Source organism: Arctopsyche grandis, chromosome 3 (genome assembly GCF_051622035.1).
Source record: "Arctopsyche grandis isolate Sample6627 chromosome 3, ASM5162203v2, whole genome shotgun sequence".
Lineage (NCBI taxonomy): Eukaryota > Metazoa > Arthropoda > Insecta > Trichoptera > Hydropsychidae > Arctopsyche > Arctopsyche grandis.
This window is the reverse complement of record NC_135357.1, coordinates 21,793,646-21,814,296: the sequence shown is the minus strand read 5'-3', so window position 1 is coordinate 21,814,296 and position 20,651 is coordinate 21,793,646. Positions and strand designations below refer to the sequence as shown.

Genomic DNA, 20,651 nt, shown 5'->3' with positions numbered 1-20,651 from the left:
AAAACTGACTTGTTTTCCATTCCCAAACAACAATTGGACAATCTTCATATTGTTATGGTCGCTCCCCACCTGATATATTATAAATGTATAAACAGAGGGCTACCGACGGTGCACGGCATTCATTTAATAATTGGTATCAGTTAAACATTCAATAGGTGATGTGCCAATCACCATACACCAGCCGGCAGTCCCTCTTCTATTTCTTGTAATAAAGGAAAGTAAAACCGACAAGAAAGGAGTCATTATTACTCAATTACAAAATTTTCCATGGTCCTTCGAAACGGATTGCATGATTTTATCTGCAAGAGCCAACATAAGTCAATGATCACTCCTTTCTGTCCGAATTATTGTCACATTTATTCCATTGTGTATACATATTTCTGCTTCTGTGCGTTAGGGTTGCCAAAAATTTTACTGATGATACAGTTTTAAATACATAAAATAATAATTTCCTCCATGAATGCTTTCGCGTGAACGATTGTTTCTTTTTTTGTATTATCATTTAATTCTAATTATTATATAGAAAAGTTACGATTATTGTTCACGTTCGCGAATATTCAGCTGCTTCTGAATACTAACTTCCTCAATTCTGACTTCGTGAATACGAACGATCTTGAGCTTTGTTAGATTCACAAGTTGGGAATTTCATAGAAATCCAGTAATTTTAAATACTAATGCCCTCAATTCTGACTTCATGAATGTGAATGATCTTGAGCGGTATTAGGTGTTTATTAAGTATTTCACGCTTTCGTGCGAATATTCAGCTGCTTCTGAATACTAACTTCCTCAATTCTGACTTCGTGAATACGAACGATCTTGAGCTTTGTTAGATTCACGAGTTGGTAATTTCATAGAAATCCAGTAACTTTAAATACTAATGCCCTCAATTCTGACTTCATGAAGGTGAATGATCTTGAGCGGTATTAGGTATTTGTTAAGTATTTCACGCTTTCGTGCGAATATGGAATTTTTTTAAATAGTTTTCTGTTGTTCAATTTGAATATTGAACAGTTCTCCTTTTGGGACAGATTTGTCACATTGTTCTAAATATTGTACGTGAGTCGCGTAGATCGATTACATGTACATGTTTGTCATTTTAAACAGGTGACAATTATACATATGTATGTACATATAAGTACGAGATAAATAAATTAATTTAGGAATCCAATTATAAAGTTTAAGTTAAATTAGTAAAACTGTAAATTTACTAAATAAATATAGATTATAAATGAACAGTTACTTTAATTTTCGTAAATGAAATTTCACGACGATAAAATAGATATAGTATACTTTTACAACAATTTATACTTGCAACATTCTAGAAAATACACAACATTACAACAATAACCGAATAAATCGAAACATCACATTTTCACACATCTATAATAATCAAGTTATTTTATTATTATTACTTTTTTTCTCAACATCATGGCTAGTTACGAAGTATTAAAAAAAAATAGATCCAAAGCATATGAAATTCTGTCAAAGGCTATAAAAGAATTAAAAGATTGTCCAAGTTTGGGTGTAATTCAGCGTAAGGTATCACTGGTAGAAACTTATAAAGGAAAATTCGAAGAGGCACAGTTGGGTATAAATTTGGGTGATTTTGAAAATGAACAAGATAGAGATATGCATGAAAACAGATATTTTAAGGCTTATGATGAATTCACGGATATGGCTAATCATATGATTGATGATAGATCAAGACAAATCGTAAAACAAAAAAAAAATTTTTTTTCGGAAACAAACGTAACTAATTTATGTCCCCTAAATGTACCTAATTTCACTGGCACCCAAGAATCCTGGGGTGAATTCAGAGACATGTTCATTTCACTTATTCATAATAATTCTGATCTAAATAATATATCAAAACTTGCTTATCTTAAAAAATCACTACAAGGTTCAGCTATGCAAGTCATTCAAGGACTAGAAAATACGGAAGAAAATTACACCATCGCGTGGGAACTGTTAGTAGAGCGATATAATCATTCTAGGATGATAATTAAAACAAAAATAAATTCAATGTTTAACTTAAGGGCAATTCAAAGGGAAAATTACACAGATTTACGTCATTTAATTGACGAAATAACGATAAATATACGAACATTACAAACAATGGGACAACCAATAAAGCACTGGGATAGCATATTAATATGCATAGTATTATCTAAGTTACCCTTACGAATGCAAATCGAATGGGAGAATACCTTACCAAACAAAGACATGCCAGCTTATGATTCATTAAAAAATTTTTTAGAAAATCGTTGCTCAGTACTACAATCAATAGATGCAAGTAATTCAAAACCAGTTTATCAAAATAATAATGATTTTTCTGTAAGAACATATAATAGACAAACTAGAAATTTTGAAAGTATTAAAAAAAAACGTTGTCACTTTTGCGATCGAGAACATTTTACAGCTAGCTGTCCAATTTTAACAAAACAAACGCCACTAGAGAGACGACGATCTGCTACAGAAAAGAAATTATGTTTTAGATGTCTTAATAGTGGTCACATGTGGGAAAACTGTCATTCAAAATTCACTTGTAAAGATTGCAATAGGGCTCATCATACACTATTACATATCCCACAAACATCTATTGTTGAAGAAACAAACTTCTCTCCTCAAACATATACAAACATAGGTACATTTCACAACGCCTTACTAGCTACCGCCTCAGTTCTTTTAAAGGATCATGACGGAAAATTTCATAAGTGTAGAGCTCTACTAGATCCAGGATCTCAAACTAATTATATTACAGCCAAATTAGCTAGGAATTTGAAAATAAAACAGAATCATGTCCACATACCAATAACTATGCTGCAAGGTGTGACAACAAACACAACAAATTCAATAAATACAATAATTAATTCAGAAGTCTCTAATTTTTCATCGGATATCACATTCTTAATTTTAAATTCAATTACCGGAATGTTGCCAAACGAAAATATAAATAAATCGATTTTAAATATTCCTAAAAATATCAACATGTCCGATAAATATTGGCATAAACCAGGTCAAATTGACGTTTTGCTCGGAGCACACATATTTTGGAAAACATTAAAGACAGAGAAAGTAGATTTAGGGCAGAATCAGCCCACCATGTTCGAAACAGAATTTGGGTGGATTATTTCCGGAAGGATTCCAACATTAAAATCATCATCAATTACATGTAACTTATCAATAGCGAAATTAAACAATCAAGTAAAGCAATTATGGGAAATTGAAGAAGTACCAGAAATACTTCCGAGATCGTCAGAGGAAACCAAATCTGAACAACATTTCAAAGATAATGTTTCGAGACTACCATCAGGGAGATTCTCAGTTAAATTACCATTTAAAAGCTCACCAAATGATTTAGGTAATTCTTTATGTGTGGCGGAGAAAAGATTACTGGCTTTTACTGGAACAAATACCATTAAAAAATACTGGCTTTTAAATGGAACAAACACCATTAAAGGAACATTACGTAAATGTATCACATGTTTTAAGAGTAAACCTATTATTATAGGTCAATTGATGGGTGACTTACCATCGTCTCGAATAATTCCAAAATCTCCTTTTCATCATTACGGGGTTGATTATGCCGGTCCATTTGCAATTAAGAATGGAACTTTGAGAAACTCCAAAATCACCAAATGTTATGTTTGCATTTTTATCTGTTTCGTAACAAAAGCAGTACACATGGAAGTTGTTAGCGATTTAACTACAGTTGCGTTTTTGAATTGTTTTAAACGATTTGTCGCGCGTCGCGGAAAGCCAGCTATCATGTGGTCGGACAACGGGACAAATTTTGTCGGAGCCAAGCGAGAACTAGGTCGAATATTGCAGAATTTATTTTCAGAAAATTCCTTTAATCAAATAATTAGTTATGCGTTTACGGAAGGCATTCAATGGAATTTTATTCCGCCTCGATCACCTCACATGGGAGATATTTGGGAATCGGCCGTTAAACAATTGAAGTATCATCTAAAAAGAATAATAAATTCAGTAAATTTAACGTTCGAATCATTGGCAACTGTAATTGCACAGATAGAAGCATGTCTAAACTCCCGTCCTCTTACACCCATATCAAATGATCCTAAAGACCTTAATCCTTTGACTCCCGGTCATTTCTTAATTGGACGACCATTATTGGCCATTCCTCAATCAAGAGTAATAGAAACCACTAATATCAAACATCAATATCTTCAGATGACCAAGGCAACTTCTGAATTTTGGAATAGATGGTCACTGGATTACATTTCGGCATTACAAATAAGAAATAAATGGAAACAACAAAAAATTGGAGATTTAGTTGTGATAAAAGAAGAGGGACTGCTAACAACTGCATGGGCTTTAGGCAGAGTCAGACAAATCTATCCAGGCGGAGACAGATTAATCAGAGTAGCAGAATTAACAACAAAAAACGGAATCACGAGAAGGGCCATTTCCAAATTGGCTGTTCTTCCCATCGATGACAACAACTTATCATCATGTTCTGAAAAAGAATAATATTTTTATCTCAACACATCATTGCCCTTTTTAACAAAGGTCAACTTCCGGTGCTCAACAGTTCTTGCTTTCGGAAAGACCAGTCAACAGCACATCTGTCTGGGAAGGTCATTGTTCCGGATGTCATCAATACTTCTGTTCTGGGGAAAGTCAATCTCCTGATTTAAACATCATCATCCGTTTTCTGGGAGTGACGGCAGATCATCTGTCTTCTGGGAGAGACATCTTCTGAATGTCGGCATCTCAACTGACTTCTAGGAGGAACAACTTCTGAATATCTGCATTTCATCTATCTTCTGGGAGACACATCTTCTGGACGTCAGCATCTCAACTTTCTACTGGGAGAGACATCTCCTGTATGTTAGCATATCATCAGCAGCTCATCTGCCTTCAGAGGAAGGCCATATCCAGAGCTTCTTTCATCTGCCTTCCGAGGAAGGCCATCTCCAAGATACATCCATTAGTGCAAAGGTTATTTAGTGATAAAAAAAAAAATAATATATGCATGTATATATATGTATGTATATATATATATATATATATATATATACATGTATGTAAAAATAATAGTGTGAAAGTGCATTAAAATTGAAAATAATATTTAAAAACAAACAAACTTCAAAATAATAAACATAAACAAATAAATGTCAAAATAAAAATAAACAAATAAACATCAAAAATATAAACAATAAACAAACTATTTCATTTCTACAATGAGACTTTTCAAATAATTCATTTCAGTTATATACAGTCCACTACATATAGTTTTTTATGATATTATGCATGTTAAAACAAATATTTAAATAATTGCTTAATTATTTTTTACTCATTTTATTTTTTACTAATTTTAAGATTGAGATTTGATTTTCATATACAGTCCAATACAGCTTTTTATCATTTTTATGCATGTTAAAGTAGATTTATATAGTATCAATTGAATTATCTTTAACAATAAGATTGTCTTTTTAGTATATAAGTCAATTAATTTCCTTATAGGGGGGAGTATGGACAATCTTCATATTGTTATGGTCGCTCCCCACCTGATATATTATAAATGTATAAACAGAGGGCTACCGACGGTGCACGGCATTCATTTAATAATTGGTATCAGTTAAACATTCAATAGGTGATGTGCCAATCACCATACACCAGCCGGCAGTCCCTCTTCTATTTCTTGTAATAAAGGAAAGTAAAACCGACAAGAAAGGAGTCATTATTACTCAATTACAAAATTTTCCAACAATACTTACAAAGTCTCTTTCGAAATTATATATTAGATTATAATTTATAAAGGTTTTCAATACGTTTGTTATATTATATTAAGGTGATGCGGTTACACGACCTGTTTAACTCTTATATCGGGCTGACACGATACGAGTAGAGGTTGTGATTTCTCGATTTTTTTTGATTCTCGAGATTCGAGAATCTCATTTTCTCGGAATATTTGAATCTCGAGATTTGAGAATCTTATTTTCTCGATTTTCTTTTTTGTTTCGAATCTCGAGAATTCTCGAGATTCTCGAGAATTCTCGAGAAAGTATAATTTTTTTTGAATATGGTGAATTGATTTTTTTAGCATATAAAATCGACAACATCAAAAGGACACAAACACTTATTAAATACATGATGAAAGAAAGATATAGAGAGATACAATAGAACATTAATAGAAAAGAAAGTAAAATTATATAAAAAAAATATTATAAAAGAAGGCACGAAAAGAAAATAATAATATACAAAAGTAATTTAAAATAGTAAAAATAACAACATGTAACAAAGAATTTTATAAAATTCCCAGTTTCGGCACTCGGTTTTGCCCGTGTTTTTGTGACCGGACAAATAAGAAACGTATAAGAGGTTAATAATAAAAATACTGAACATCTATACATATTAAAATACTGAATATACATTGAGTAATATATAAGGAGCAAATACACGAATCAATAAATAATAAATCAAAAATCTTTGTTTTATGAGTGTTACAGTGGGGTCATATTGTCAGTGAAAATATATTTTCACTAGCGTTTTAGTGATATCATAACCGAATACTTTCCCACTAGTGACTAGTACCTACATGCACATATATGTAACTTTAAAATGGTGCGATTTCGTTGTGACATGTGTATATGTACTTACATATATGATGACCGGATAATAACTTACCGGACAAATAATTAAAATACTGACCATCTATACATATTACAATACTTCAAAAAAATATTTACGAGTTAACAAGTATACAAATCAGTCAGTTTATTGAACAAAAACATGTAGTGATAAATTTAAAATATTCTCGATATTTTCGAGATTCTAATAAACGATTTCTCGAGATACGAGAATCAAAATTTCTCGAGATTTCTCAATCACAGTTTGCTTGCTAATTTGGTCCCTCGGAAGTTGAATACATTTTAGTTCTTTATATTTAAATTTTATATAATTGCACGACTGTTTCTACTACGACTCTTTCAGGTGGATAGATTAAGTTTAATTCAAGATGAAAGTGACCTTTCACACTATTAACTATGCAAAAACTAAGTCTTTACAATTTATGGTATTATTTTTTAAATTTGAATGCACCCCCCCCCATTGACAATTTTTTGGATCCGCTAGTGGTAATAAACTATAAATACTATAATAATACATACACATATCTAGTGGCGGATTAAGTAAATGGAGAGCCCCAGGCGCATTTGAAATTTGAGGCCCCCACTCCTGTAAAAAAATTCTATCATCGTTTTCACCAAGCTTGGTTCAGTTCATGGTTTTTCATTAGGATTTTACAAAACCATATATTTTTTTTTTATTTACTATGTACTTGAAACTAACAGTTTTCGGAATAAAATAGGCACTATTTTAAAATAGGTATTAATTTCATTTATTTTTGGTTAACGAACGTATTGTGGACAATGATAATAATTTGTGAGTTATAAATTTTGGTAGCAGAGGCCCATTTCGGGGCCCCCAAGATTCGGGGGCCCCAAGCGCGTATGATAAACCGCCTTATTCTCAATGTATGCTTATTTTCAATGTATGCTTATTTTCAATGTATGATAAACCGCCGCTGCTCATATCTGCTCAATGTTATAATCTGTGTGTCTTTAATACTTGAGGGCTGTACATAAATTTAATATTAAAACTATCTTATACGCGGATGCTGCTATGTAACTAGTTTGTTAAAGCGTAATTCTGTGATTGGTTAAAATTATTATCACTCTGATTGTACATACATACATATGTATACATAAATAATCCTGTTAGCCCTATCAAACTTCACTTGTGTGTAACTTACAACTTGAAACTTGTCACTAGTAATTTGTATTCGTATTTCGAGACTAACAACTTGAATTTCAAAACCTGTATCATAAATCTTGTTTATATAAATTACTATTTGGGAATATAGGCTTTGAGAAAATCAGTATTTATATTTTTTTTATCAGCTGCTATTCATCCACGTAGCTATTTAAAATGTTTGTAGATGTGATTTTTCTTCCCAGACTCCTTCAGTGGAGCACTTCTACTCCCCTATCGTCGTTTTGTGGTCGGTTTAGTTGTCAAAAGGGCGTCGGAGGGTGTAGACGCGTCGCGGAGCACCCTCAAGCAGGCTTTTCGGGGGCGGAGGCGCAGAGTGCGAGACAGACGTCGCTCGGGGCCTCCGACGACGTCTCCGGGGGCCCCATTCGTTTGGGAGCCCGGCGGGTGAGCGCGTGCCCCGAGAATCAACAAGTTGCCGCACAAAAAGGTACGTATGCTACCCAAATTTTATTATTTGCCAAGTAGTTAGTATTGAACCGGATTGCTTTTTTTAATATTATACCGAGTGTCGATGTTTTATCGAATATTATTGCAGATGAGAAATCTGATATATATATTTTTAAATAGCTCGGATATCCGACTCATACATTCCGCTGCCTATAAACATTTTATTTATGTTTATTGAAATTATGAATATAATTATTTTTCCATTTGCTTATGATTTTAAAATTAAAACGAGGTTCCAGATATTTGTTCATATCCGCTTAATATTTTTTAGCACTCCTCAAACTTTTTATTTTTTATTGATCGAGTTTTATTTTTACGGGTAGAAATTGTCAATTTTATATTTTATAGCTGCTAGTAATATATACATATGTACGTTAATAATAATTATTTTGAGTCAAAAATTTTGTAAATATGATACGTTAAAATTTAAATCGCAAGTTCCAATATAGTATGTACATATGTATGTGGTAAGTATTATAATAAGTGTTTTTATCCAGTTACCCTACTTATGTATGGTGAGATACGTACTTTGATCTGGATAGTATCGGTGAAAGTCGATTGGCCCTCTTTCTCAGTTTGAGTATCGCTGATCTGTCACCATGGAAACGAACGATGCTCGCTGACCTCTGCTCGTTGCCATGCTCAAACGCCAGAATCGAATTTTACGGGAAAAGTGAAGACACCCACATATATATATATTTATTTATTTATTTAATAGTTTTGGACCATTGTGGCATTACAGGAAGAACCTAATGCGCCACAATGGCCTACATTTGAAAAATATATAAAAACATGATATAAAAAACAAGTAAACTGTAAATAAAGGAAAAAAGCAAAAGCAGAAAACATGGTAAAATAAAATAATAAAAAAAAGTAACAAAAGGAAAATAATACATCATTCAGAGAGAAAAAAAAAAATAACAAAAGTGTAAAAATTAAAAATAAAATCCATAAATCCCATTCTTTGTTTACACTGAACAAAATTAAAATAGTATATAAAAATATACAAAGGAGAAAGAAAAAGTAAAATAAAATAAACAAAATATGAATAAAAAATAAAATCACAGCGATATATATATATATATAAAATATATATACATATATATTTTATCTCTATTCCTTATTATGTATATAATCATCAAAATACTTAGGTAATAACTTATGATCTAACTTATAAACAAAAGACAATGTACTAATATTTAGACTAATTCTAATACTCATCCATCCTAATTCATCTAACATACTTCCAATACTCTAAAATCTACTCACATTCAAAATAGCTCTCATAGCTTTATTCTGTATTTTTTGCATTTTTTCTAAATCTTGGCCACTAAACAAATTAAGCACAGTGGCACAATAAACCACATGTGGCAAGACAATTGAATTAAACACTAAAATTTTACTTTTTTTACTTAAAATATTTCTTAACCTACATAATACACCAACTTTTCTAGCCATATATATATATATATATATATATATATATATATATATATATATATATATATATATATATATATATATATATATATATATATATATATATATATATATGTATGTACATTCGCTAGTAATTATTATTTAAATTGTTATTGGTGCTTATTTATATTTTGAAAATAATTTTAAAGTCAATCCATGTCCATATTTTCATCGAGAGCATCTTTCTAACTTGTGGCGATTATATTTGATATTATGATTTGAAACAAATTTGATGCAATCAAATTATTACTACTTAATTATTATGTTTAAAATATATTTAGATCCCTTTTTTTTGGTTTTTTCAGATGCAGCATCGTTGAAAAACACCAATTTTTTAAATTAAATATTAAAACAAACGAATGTAATTTTATTCTATTTAAAATTCTACGTATAAATTTTCGCTTTGAAATTGTTCAATGTAATTCTTATGGAGTGTTTTAAAAATAATCAACCTAAAAGCTTTCGATACTTTAAATAATCTCATTGTTAATAAAATATATACAAGCTCATATATTATATTATATACATATATTATTCTATTGATAATAAATATAAATACTAATTCATAAACGGGTGCCATTTTCTTCTTGGTGGAAATATTGGATTTTACCTCTTAAATTTAAGTGAAATTGTGAATTAAGTGAAAATGCAGACGAACGTCCAGATTGACTCGAAAAACTTACGACCGTCACCTGATCACAGACCGAGAGGAAAAGGAGCAAGATCAACAGTTGAGGTATTATTTTATATAATAATAACTATTAGTAAAATGTATGCCCAGTTATATATTTTTTGTTATATTACATTTAAAATACATAAACACCGAAAACATCTTGATTAAACTAAAAAAAGCTTTTATAAAGAGTAATTTTTGACGAAAAAATTAAGCAGATGACATAATTGCTCCTCCCTCCTCAAGTCTCGCTGTTCCCTTTTAATACACTTAATTATCGTCGCCATCTTTTCTTGCGGATGTCTAATTAAGCGCCATCCGATTTTGGGGAAGAATTAAAAGACTTGAGAAACAAACATAATTGCAAAATTAGTCAAGAGAATTGCGTAATTTGAATCCGTTACTTCAGCATTAATTAAACAAATACGAATATATAATATGTATGTATGCATAATACTTGTACATACATACGTATATTTCACCTAAGTATTTATGTACATACATACATACACGTTGTCGGTTTTGTAGTTAAATTGACGTAGCAAGAATCGACAAATGATCTGATTTTTTACTATTATAGTCGAATATTCTAGAATATAAGTATTTATTTAATAGTTTTATGAAATAATATGATGAATTCATTGATGTATTCAGGGACGTCATTTTTGGAAAATATTTTATATTTTGTTTTGTTAAATAGTTAAAATTTGGGTAAAATTCTTAGAAATTGTTCGACCTGTGGAGCGAATTGTTAGAAAGGTCCACGTCATTTAATTTACAACTGAAACGGTCGTTTGTTTATGACTTCCCTTCTTAGAATTAACGGAACCGAAAATATAATTGCAAGAAGATTTACTTTAAGTGAAAGTCATCGATGGTATAATTATAATGGTATAATTTAGAAAATATTATGAATTTGATGATTAATGAGATACTATGGATCTATGAATGCTACGTTTATTTCTTATGTTACTTTTGGGTAGTTTAGTAACTAATAAAATAATCGCTGCTACGTGCTTTGAAAAAAAAAAGATTTTATTATTTCGAAACAAGTATATTTTGGTTTTTAAGTGGTATGCCTTGGGTAAAATTCTTAGAAATTGTTCATCCTATGGAGCGAATCGTTAGAAAGGTCTACTTTACTTTATTTTGTCTCAAAAATAGATGTGTAACGTTTATTTTTCCGAAAGTTCGTGTTTATTTTTTGTTTTCAAGAAAGGTTTTAAATTAATATTTTGCTGAATCGGTTCAATCACACATAATTTTATTTCTCGTATTTTTATTTGCAGACGACCATTCTCACACAAAACAACGAATGAGATGGATTTAATGAACGAATTCGGTCCAAAAAAAGTTTTATTTATTTAATAAAATTGCTTTCTGACCAAAACCTTATCAAAGTTAGTACATAAAGAATATAAATATAAATTTTCAGCTTGATACGTTCAGGGGTGTGGTAAAAAAACCGTGTGTTCACAACATTTTTGACTTTAAGAGGAAAAATTCCCAATTCTGGTTAATTAAATTTAATGATTTTTTTCATTATATTTTCATCACATTGATACAAGGAATTATACCTGAAATCGTGAAGAGCACAGATATTTAAAGGGTCGATTAAAATAGTGGAAAAAAAAATCCGGTAAACTGCCACTGTCGGTTAACGGGTGTTCACGAAATTTTATATATAACTTGGCATTAAGTTTATAATACTAGATATGAAATATCAGTTCAATACGCCGAAAATTTTCCGAGAAAAACGTAAAAATAGCCTCGATCTTATAGGGTGAAAGTACTACTTCCAGTTGAGATAAAAATAATTTTATATATACATACATATGAACATACATATATAAAATTATAAAAATAGTAAAAAGACAATCAGAAACACACACAAACACACTCAGACACACAGAGTCACAGACAATTTTCTAGATTATGAAAACGTGATCAGTGATTGATTCTGAGTTAGAATTTTTGCATGATCTCAAAACTTCATCTATTGTTATTACTAAAGCGCGGACCCAGAGCGCGCCGTCTATTGTTCAATTATTGTAAATGCTTTGTAAAAAAGGTTCGGAAAACCTTTAACAATGCATTTACAACATGTGAACAATGAACGGCGTGCTCTGGGTCCGCTCTTTAGTTATTAGTAATAACTAAAGTCTATTGTTCAATTATTGTAAATGCTTTGTAAAAAAGGTTCGGAAAACCTTTAACAATGCATTTACAACATGTGAACAATGAACGGCGCGCTCTGGGTCCGCTCTTTAGTTATTAGTAATAACTAAAGTCTATTGTTCAATTATTGTAAATGCTTTGTAAAAAAGGTTCGGAAAACCTTTAACAATGCATTTACAATATGTGAACAATGAACGGCGCGCTCTGGGTCCGCTCTTTAGTTATTAGTAATAACTAAAGAGCGGACCCAGAGCGCGCCGTTGTCTTTTTACTTTATCTATGTACATATATGTATATACGTAATAACTTATTACGTACATACATATGTACATAGATAAAGTAAAACGACAGTCGATAGAAATTAAGTTAATTGATAGATTTTTAGTGATACACTTTGATAGACCATTTTTATTGACCATGTGAAGATTTTTGGAAAAAAATTTTTGCCTGCGGCGTTTTTTTGCCTTTTTACATAATATTTTTATAATTCTCTTTTCAAAAATAAGCTTATTTACTTACCTCTTATTTTTTCATGTTTTAGAACTCAAAAAGGTGTATACAAAGAATATTTTCCATTTTTATTCCAATATAAAAAAAAAATTAAATTTGACCAAACTTTTGCCTGCCCCCCCCTAAGAAAAAGCTGAAATGACGTCCCTGGATGTATTATGTACGTATGTTGGTTTTTATTGATAAAGCCTTGTCTGGAAACTGCACAACAAACTTCAAGGGGAATTCTAAAAGTCATTAAAATTGCAGGTGGACACGAAGCGTAGAGTAATATGTATGTAAAATAGTGAAATGTTATTTGAAAAACGACGTTACGGTTGACTATCTCTGTCTCGGGAGTAGAGGCGCTAACGAAATGCAAAATATTATTTAAATATTCATTTCTGGCATATTTGTGGAGTGTTCGCACTCCATGAATATAAATGTTGGATGAAATTACGAAATATGGCGGCACTCACCTGTGTGGAATAGACACGTACACTACAAATATGCTATTTTTTGCAAAAAAATTAGAATGTGTCCAACCCACGACTTTATCTATGTATATACATATTTGAGGAACATAGATGTATACATAAGTATGTATGTAGTGTCAAAAACAAAATTGGCTTAATAGACACAGCGGCAAATCAGAAAGTCCTTGTTACACTTTTTATTGCATTTACCAATATAATAAGATTAACGTAGTTCGAAGCTCCAAAATGCATACACTCACATTAAAAAAAAACCACATGCATTTGTGATTAGTTATCGATTCTAAGTATGTACATACATATCTGCCAAAATCTTGGTGTGAATTTTCTCATGATCACAAAACTTCATGTATTGATACTTCGAATATACGTATATATATGTATATACATGTAGATAAAGTAAAAATAAAAATGTAGCTAGAAACAAGTATAGCGGCGATACTGCAAATGAACAAGAAACTCTACTTAATTAAAAACGAGAAATACTACCCCTACCGGCGTAAAGGTTAATTTTATAATCTTTATAAGCTTAAGTCATGTTTCCGTCTTTTTTAACACCTCCATGCCACCATTATTATGCTAATTTTGGGGGGTTTCGTTTAGTTTATGTTTTTATAACTCGACAAACACACGCACGGTATTCATCAACGAGCTACCAAATAGCTAAAGGGTAACTAGCGATGCCCAAATAAATATTAACTTAACCCAGACCAGTATTCGGATAAAATTAATATAATAATTATTATTGTTGATTGATTTTACTAATTTTCAGACTATACTGACATACTTATGTATGTATATATATACATATATTTTGAAATTGGATTTGACTATTTGTACGATTCAATTATTATCAACGGTTGAATTGAATAGTAAACTCCGAAATCGGATCGAGTCTTATTCAGTTCACTAGGTTACTTATAGTGTTTAGTACTTTTCCATCTGTTGCTTGTAGAATTACTAATTCGGTTTGGGGTTTTAAAATTCCAGTGACGCCATAAAATTTAATGAAAACACATACATATATAGGTATGTAAATACAGATAGCCATCAGTATGGCCCGGTGGTTGCGTTTATGATTAGCACCGAAAGATTACCAGGTTCAATCACGTGCTAATCTTTAATACTGCTGGTCAGACTTGGATATTTGTGACTCCAATACGATAGTTTCCTATCAGAGTTTGCCAATATGATTTCATTGTTGAAACGGTTCCTCCATTAAAGCGGCAAAAAAACCATCCTACCCGCTATGTCACAAATACATGAATTTGATTTATGTACAATATGTAAAAAAAATATGTGCAAGCATAGATGTCTCTATGGATTAATTCATTAATTGTTAATTTCGTGTCCTTTAGAATCTCGAAATACAGCGATTTATGTAATCAAAATTGTTTGTAAATTAATTTTCTAGGAAGGTGCATTGGGGTTTACCTGTTAGGCCTTCCAGGTATATATCTATATAAATAAAATAAAATACACAGAGAGGGGATTCATTATTGATGCATTGAATTGGATGATGGAGTTTATGGTGGAGTTTGCATGATGGTGTTTATTCGGTTTTATTTTTAGATGTTTTCGCGGGACGAATTATCTGGTTCCGTAGATTTAAATATATTTTAGCCTGATTGATCAAGTTTTAGGGTCGCTATAGTATGGGAAAAGCTAGGAGAAGGTTGTTGGATGTAAAAAGAAGTGGGAGTTATATCGCGAAGGACGCGCCCTCCTTAAACAAGGGAACGATAAAAGTTAACAAAAAAAAAGGAATAGTCTCCGAAAAACTTGCAGCCTCCAGCTATGGAGAAAGAAAAGCGAAAGTAGGCCGTTCGTTTTTATGGTAATTACGATTTTTCGTCTCCCAGGAGTTGCTGGTGGGTGTTTACCCGATTTTGTTTGGTGGATCAACACTGTTAACGTATTTTATTATGGTTACTGATTTTCTGATACATTTGTTTTCGGATATGCTATTGATAACATTGATCATGACAATGAGAATGTGAAATTATGTTTAATCTATCGAAAATTGTCGAAAACAAGACCTATTTGCTTTTTCTACCTTCAAAATGTCAAAACTTGAACAATAAAAAGTATGAAATCACATTTATTTTAGGGTAGGATTTTATATATAAGAGATTTTTGACGATTTTCAACAGGCATGAAGTTTATTTTTATCGTTTTTTAAGCCGTATAATTTTATGATCTTCGCAAGCTATTGAAAAGTATTTTATTTTTATATTCGAATTTTCGACCAACTTGGAAATTAAATTAGCCTATAAAATATGTTAATTCGCTATTTGTGGGGACAATTGTTTTATTATTTTATTTAAATGAATATACTTATGTACCTATTGTTATATGTTTCTAAAGGAAGGCTAAATGTTCAAAAAATGTCGTTAGCATACACCGAGGTTTAATTTATGTGTTTCAATACGCGAAACGAGCGCATTTTAGGCGGGAAACGGAAACATATTAAAAACGTTTACATTCTTTGTTCCACTTGATTTATTAAAATGATTCGCAATTATTTTTTGCTCAAAGATATGTTAAGAAAAAAATGCCTGTAAACATTTTATTCTACTACGACACTCATTTGCACCGTTTAAAAATAATTAAATGGGGTTGTATAATATGAGACGAAATTATGTGTAACGAGGATTGTAATTTGCTCTCTTTATTTCCATGTTTTTATTACTTTTATTTACGGCAATAAAACAAATGTACATAAAGTTAGAAAAAAATAATTACATTAATATACCTGGAAGAAAGTAATTTTCTAATAAAATAAACGATTTGTGTTTATTTCGTAATTTATTATCTTCTAACATTCATATATGTACATACTTTATTAGAATTTCTTTAGTGTTCGCTGTCTTTTATCTTTATTATTAAATTTATTTATTTTTGTATAGGTCCTTACAAGCATAATCTCTATTTAGTGGGCATTATCTCATTTACTGGCAATGGAAATGTGTTACGAGGAATAAGGAAAGGGATATCGTAAAACGGGCTATTCAACGCGCGCCTGTCTCGTTTCACATAATTCCTTTTCAGTTGCTGAATTCACTTTTCAGCTGTCAGCTGCCAGAAAAACCTTTAGGCGACTCATGTCTCCCCCTTGCCGATCTCCCTTTCAGCCCTTCACCTATCCGTTTATCGAAAATTGTGTTTTCGAGTGAGCGTCAACTGTGGTGTAGCCCCCTTCAAAGATTCAAGTCAGCAATTGTGAACCGCAAGAATCGACATTTTGACTTTACTACGTAAGACGCATAAATATAAGCCCAAACAGGAAATTGATTTTTTACATCGAGAAAATTTCTAATGAAGTGTTTTTGCTCGAATTTCGAATACTTATTAGAATTTGTGACGGGGATTTTCTTTGAGAGGTTATGATAATTTTTCTTATTTGAATAAGTTTCATGTCTATATGCATGCTATGTATGAGCATTTGCTTTTCAAATTGATACCGCACATTGCGCGTGTCAGATGCCGTTAAAGTGCGATGAAACTGCGAGATTGCGCAATCAAACAATACGAGAGGATTACGATTTATAGAGCAATTCGTAGCGCCATATAGCCAATTTATTTCATTGTCAACGTTTGATTGACTATCAATATTGAATCGAACATTTTGTGATTGTGTTATATCTTTAGAATTGTAATTTGAAGTATGTACATCCAACCCAAATTAAATTGTTTGATAATAAGCCAAGTAAAGCCACCTGTAAAACTAAATTGTTAAATGTATAAATGTACTCACATTAAAAATTATTATTTTGAATAAAAATACCAATAATTTTATTTTACTAACGGCATCTATGTATAAAACTAAAGACTACACATACGTCACCCAGATTTCAAATTTGCAAACTTCAAACTCGTCTTAAACGATATTTTATCTCTATCGTAATGGCGGAGGATCCATTTACTTATATTGATGACCAAAATAAGCAATATGGCAAAGTATGAAAACGATCGGATAAGAAGCAAATTTTTTCCTGAATTGTAATCGTGAAACGTAAAGGAGGTTTGTAAAAATTGCATTATGCTGGATCAGTGAGAATTCGTTTTGAAATAGTGTTCATTCATTCATTCGTTAAAATATGGTGAATACGAATACAATAAAAATTAGTTCGTTTTAAATATGGTGAATACGAATCTCATCACGGATACAAATTCAATTTTAAATGCGTTTCTGTGAATAGGATGCGGAAATGAAAACAGGAATTCAATTTGTCGGCGGATGCATTTGTTGCTTAGCAACACGCCACCAAAATGGCGGATAACCTGCAAATTAAACTGTAGATATATATAGAACTACATACATATGTACGTATAATACTATCTATATATTTTTATCACTACTAGACCGCACCCCATAAAAAAACCAATCTCACAAAAGTCCAACCGATCGTTTTGACACGTCGACGAGTTTCACGGGAGCGACTGTGCTGTCGAATCAATGATCCGGAAAGGATTGTAAATTAACGTTTTACGTAGTTGGACTCGGATCTGGGGTATTACTGCGATAATCGGGATTCCGGTTTTGGGTGGTAAATTGACTTTTGTTCCGGCTAAAATTGAGCGAAACTTTCTAATTGGACCGCATCGAACAAAGGACACGATGTACCAAAAATATAATATGGCATCGAGGGCACACCTACGTTTGCAAAGGGAATTGTTTGTGATAGGGAATTCTTAAGAGTAAATGAATGAGCATGAAAAAAATAGCTTAACCAATGTTTCAATGCGTTGCAAAAGGGTGGTAGAAAGAGGCGTAGGGAAAGCGAACTGTCATCTCTTCGATCTGACGCAAGATTCCGATGTAAATTTTGATGAATTCGTAAATGAATAAACTCCTCTAACTTCATTTCGGACAAATTAGCTTACTTCAATGTTAGCTAAGCCCCGTTTGTCGGTAAGATATCAAAGCGACCAAAAAAGAGGGAAGGTTTCAAAATCAGACCACAATTTTTGACGGGTAGAAATTTCACAGACTCAACAGAGTGAAGCTAATTAAAAGCTTGTAAATTTCATTGGTGATATTTTTTTACATATACATATACCAGGAAGGCCTTACAGGTAAACCCCAATGCGCCTTCCTGGCCAATTACAAATTACAATTACAATGCAGCATAGACATCTATGAATTTTACATAAATTTTATTGTACATTTATCATACTTAAAATAGTGGTGACATAGTAGGTAGGAAGGATTTATAGCCAATTTTTAAATAGGAACCGTTTCAACAATGAAATCAGAGAAAATTGGCAAACTCTGATAGGAAACGATCGACCTGGAGTCACAATATCCAAGTCTGACCAGCAGCACTACATATGTACTCAGAAAAATTCTTTTCCAATCGAGGTTAGCTCATGGGATCGAACCCGGCGCCTCTCGATGTTACGCAGAAGCTTAACAACCGAGTTATGCTGCTGGCTATGAAAAGATGGAAAATATGTACGCCCTCCCTAGTTGTATGATTGCATAGGATCTAATTCGTGAAGGGACACGTGGTACAGGTAGTCAATAAGATAAGTTCTGCGTTTTAAACCATGTTTATTTTTCGATGTGCCAAAACTAATTATAGTGCTACGCAGCATACCAATTTAAACATATACTATTCTGAGTTTGAAAATTAAATCTTACATGTATGTACATACATGCGATGAACTCATTTTGCATAAAATAATTTGTTATATGAATACATATGTATGTAAATTGTGTATATATTAAGAAACTATAAGCAATAAGAAATTCAGATTGAGAAGAGCGAAAGTAGGGTTGGAGATTATTAGTGAGGATTTTTTTCTTTGTTTTGCGGATATGTTTTATATAAATATATTAGTAAGATAACGTATGTATGTATATGTAAATTGGTATAAGCTCTTAGGATGCAATTGAAAATTGAATTATATTATATTTTAGTTTCAATTTGATTTTATTTCAATGTAAAATTTTATAGATTAATTTCTAAAATAAAAAATGTAATTGATCCAAATTTTTTATATTTTTTTTCTTCGTTTTCAGATCAATATTCTATTTTTTACTTTTATAATTTTTTCGTGGTTTTTTGCAACAAAAAATCAATATTTTAATTTGTATTACGTTATTTAATTTGTATTATGGTAGTTATAAGTTACACGCACATAAAACAATTACCAAGCACACGCCACAGTGACATTTAAAGTTTAACCCAACAAAAGTTCGTTCCTTCGGATCTTCCTAACTCGAGTTTAATTGGGAAACACTTCACAAAACATGTCAAAATTTTAACAGGAGTTAAATGACTGTTTAGATTTTTCTTTTCTCGTCGCTCCACAGACCACGAATCAGATCGTGAAGAGGTTGACATTTTTTGTTGCACAAGGAGGAGTAAATTGAATTGGCTACGCTTAATAGATTGTGGGTCCCGTAACAGGTGCACACGCTAGCCTTGTCCCATTTCCCGCATTCATTTTTTAACAGGCGAGATTATCCCAGGTCGTTTTATACGAGGTTCGGCTTTTAGAGGCAGTATCTTTCAATTTGAATTTAAAAAGACTCGATACAAGTTTCTAAATGAAATTTTTGTTTTAGTTTAACATGCCAAACAACTATATGTACATACACAATAAATTAATATATAAAATTTTGTCTCTCAAACTATCATTGTTTTGTGGAAATATTGCTTATATTTCCGGCTTTTTTATTTATAAAAAAATAAAATAAAACTGACTTAATGGCTCAAGCCCTGGTTCGGTTTTACGTTTAGTATTGCGTCTAACAGCGTATTAAAGATACTACAAAACAAAAGGAAAATCCGCTATCTATTTTCCGGTATCGAATGCGAAAGGAACTTTTCCAATCGTTCTCTGGGAAACTGAGCTGTTTACTAGAATATCTCTACATCGCCGATGATGCGATCAAGTTGTCCAATAAATAACATAATAATACTCGCTAGAGCTCGACTGTTTAGTAACACGAAAGTCCTTAAACTCAAAGGAAAAACTCCTACCTCCCACGTTCTTGTTCAGATCAAAGTTCAAATCGATCTGTTGACACAAATAAACTTTCGTCAAAAGGAGAGTAGGTATTCACGGGTATACGA

General features: G+C 31.6%; 2 protein-coding genes across 2 annotated transcripts in view; both read left to right on the top strand.

Moving 5' to 3' along the window:
• Positions 1 to 1,428: 1,428 nt before the first annotated feature.
• Positions 1,429 to 4,494, top strand: LOC143909160 (uncharacterized). The gene has a single exon (XM_077427061.1). It carries the CDS (start codon positions 1,429 to 1,431, stop codon positions 4,492 to 4,494), a length of 3,066 nt encoding a protein of 1,021 aa, XP_077283187.1.
• Positions 4,495 to 10,375: 5,881 nt separating this feature from the next.
• Positions 10,376 to 20,651, top strand: part of LOC143909159 (inactive dipeptidyl peptidase 10) — a 161,586-nt gene continuing 151,310 nt past the window's right edge. Inside the window, exon 1 of the mRNA XM_077427060.1 lies at positions 10,376 to 10,465. Coding sequence (XP_077283186.1) covers positions 10,376 to 10,465 — 90 coding nt within the window. The remainder of the gene's footprint in view (positions 10,466 to 20,651) is intronic.

Excerpts from the sequence above, each read along its gene's own strand:
- LOC143909160 (XM_077427061.1), top strand. The coding sequence starts at position 1,429 with ATGGCTAGTTACGAAGTATTAAAAAAAAATAGATCCAAAGCATATGAA.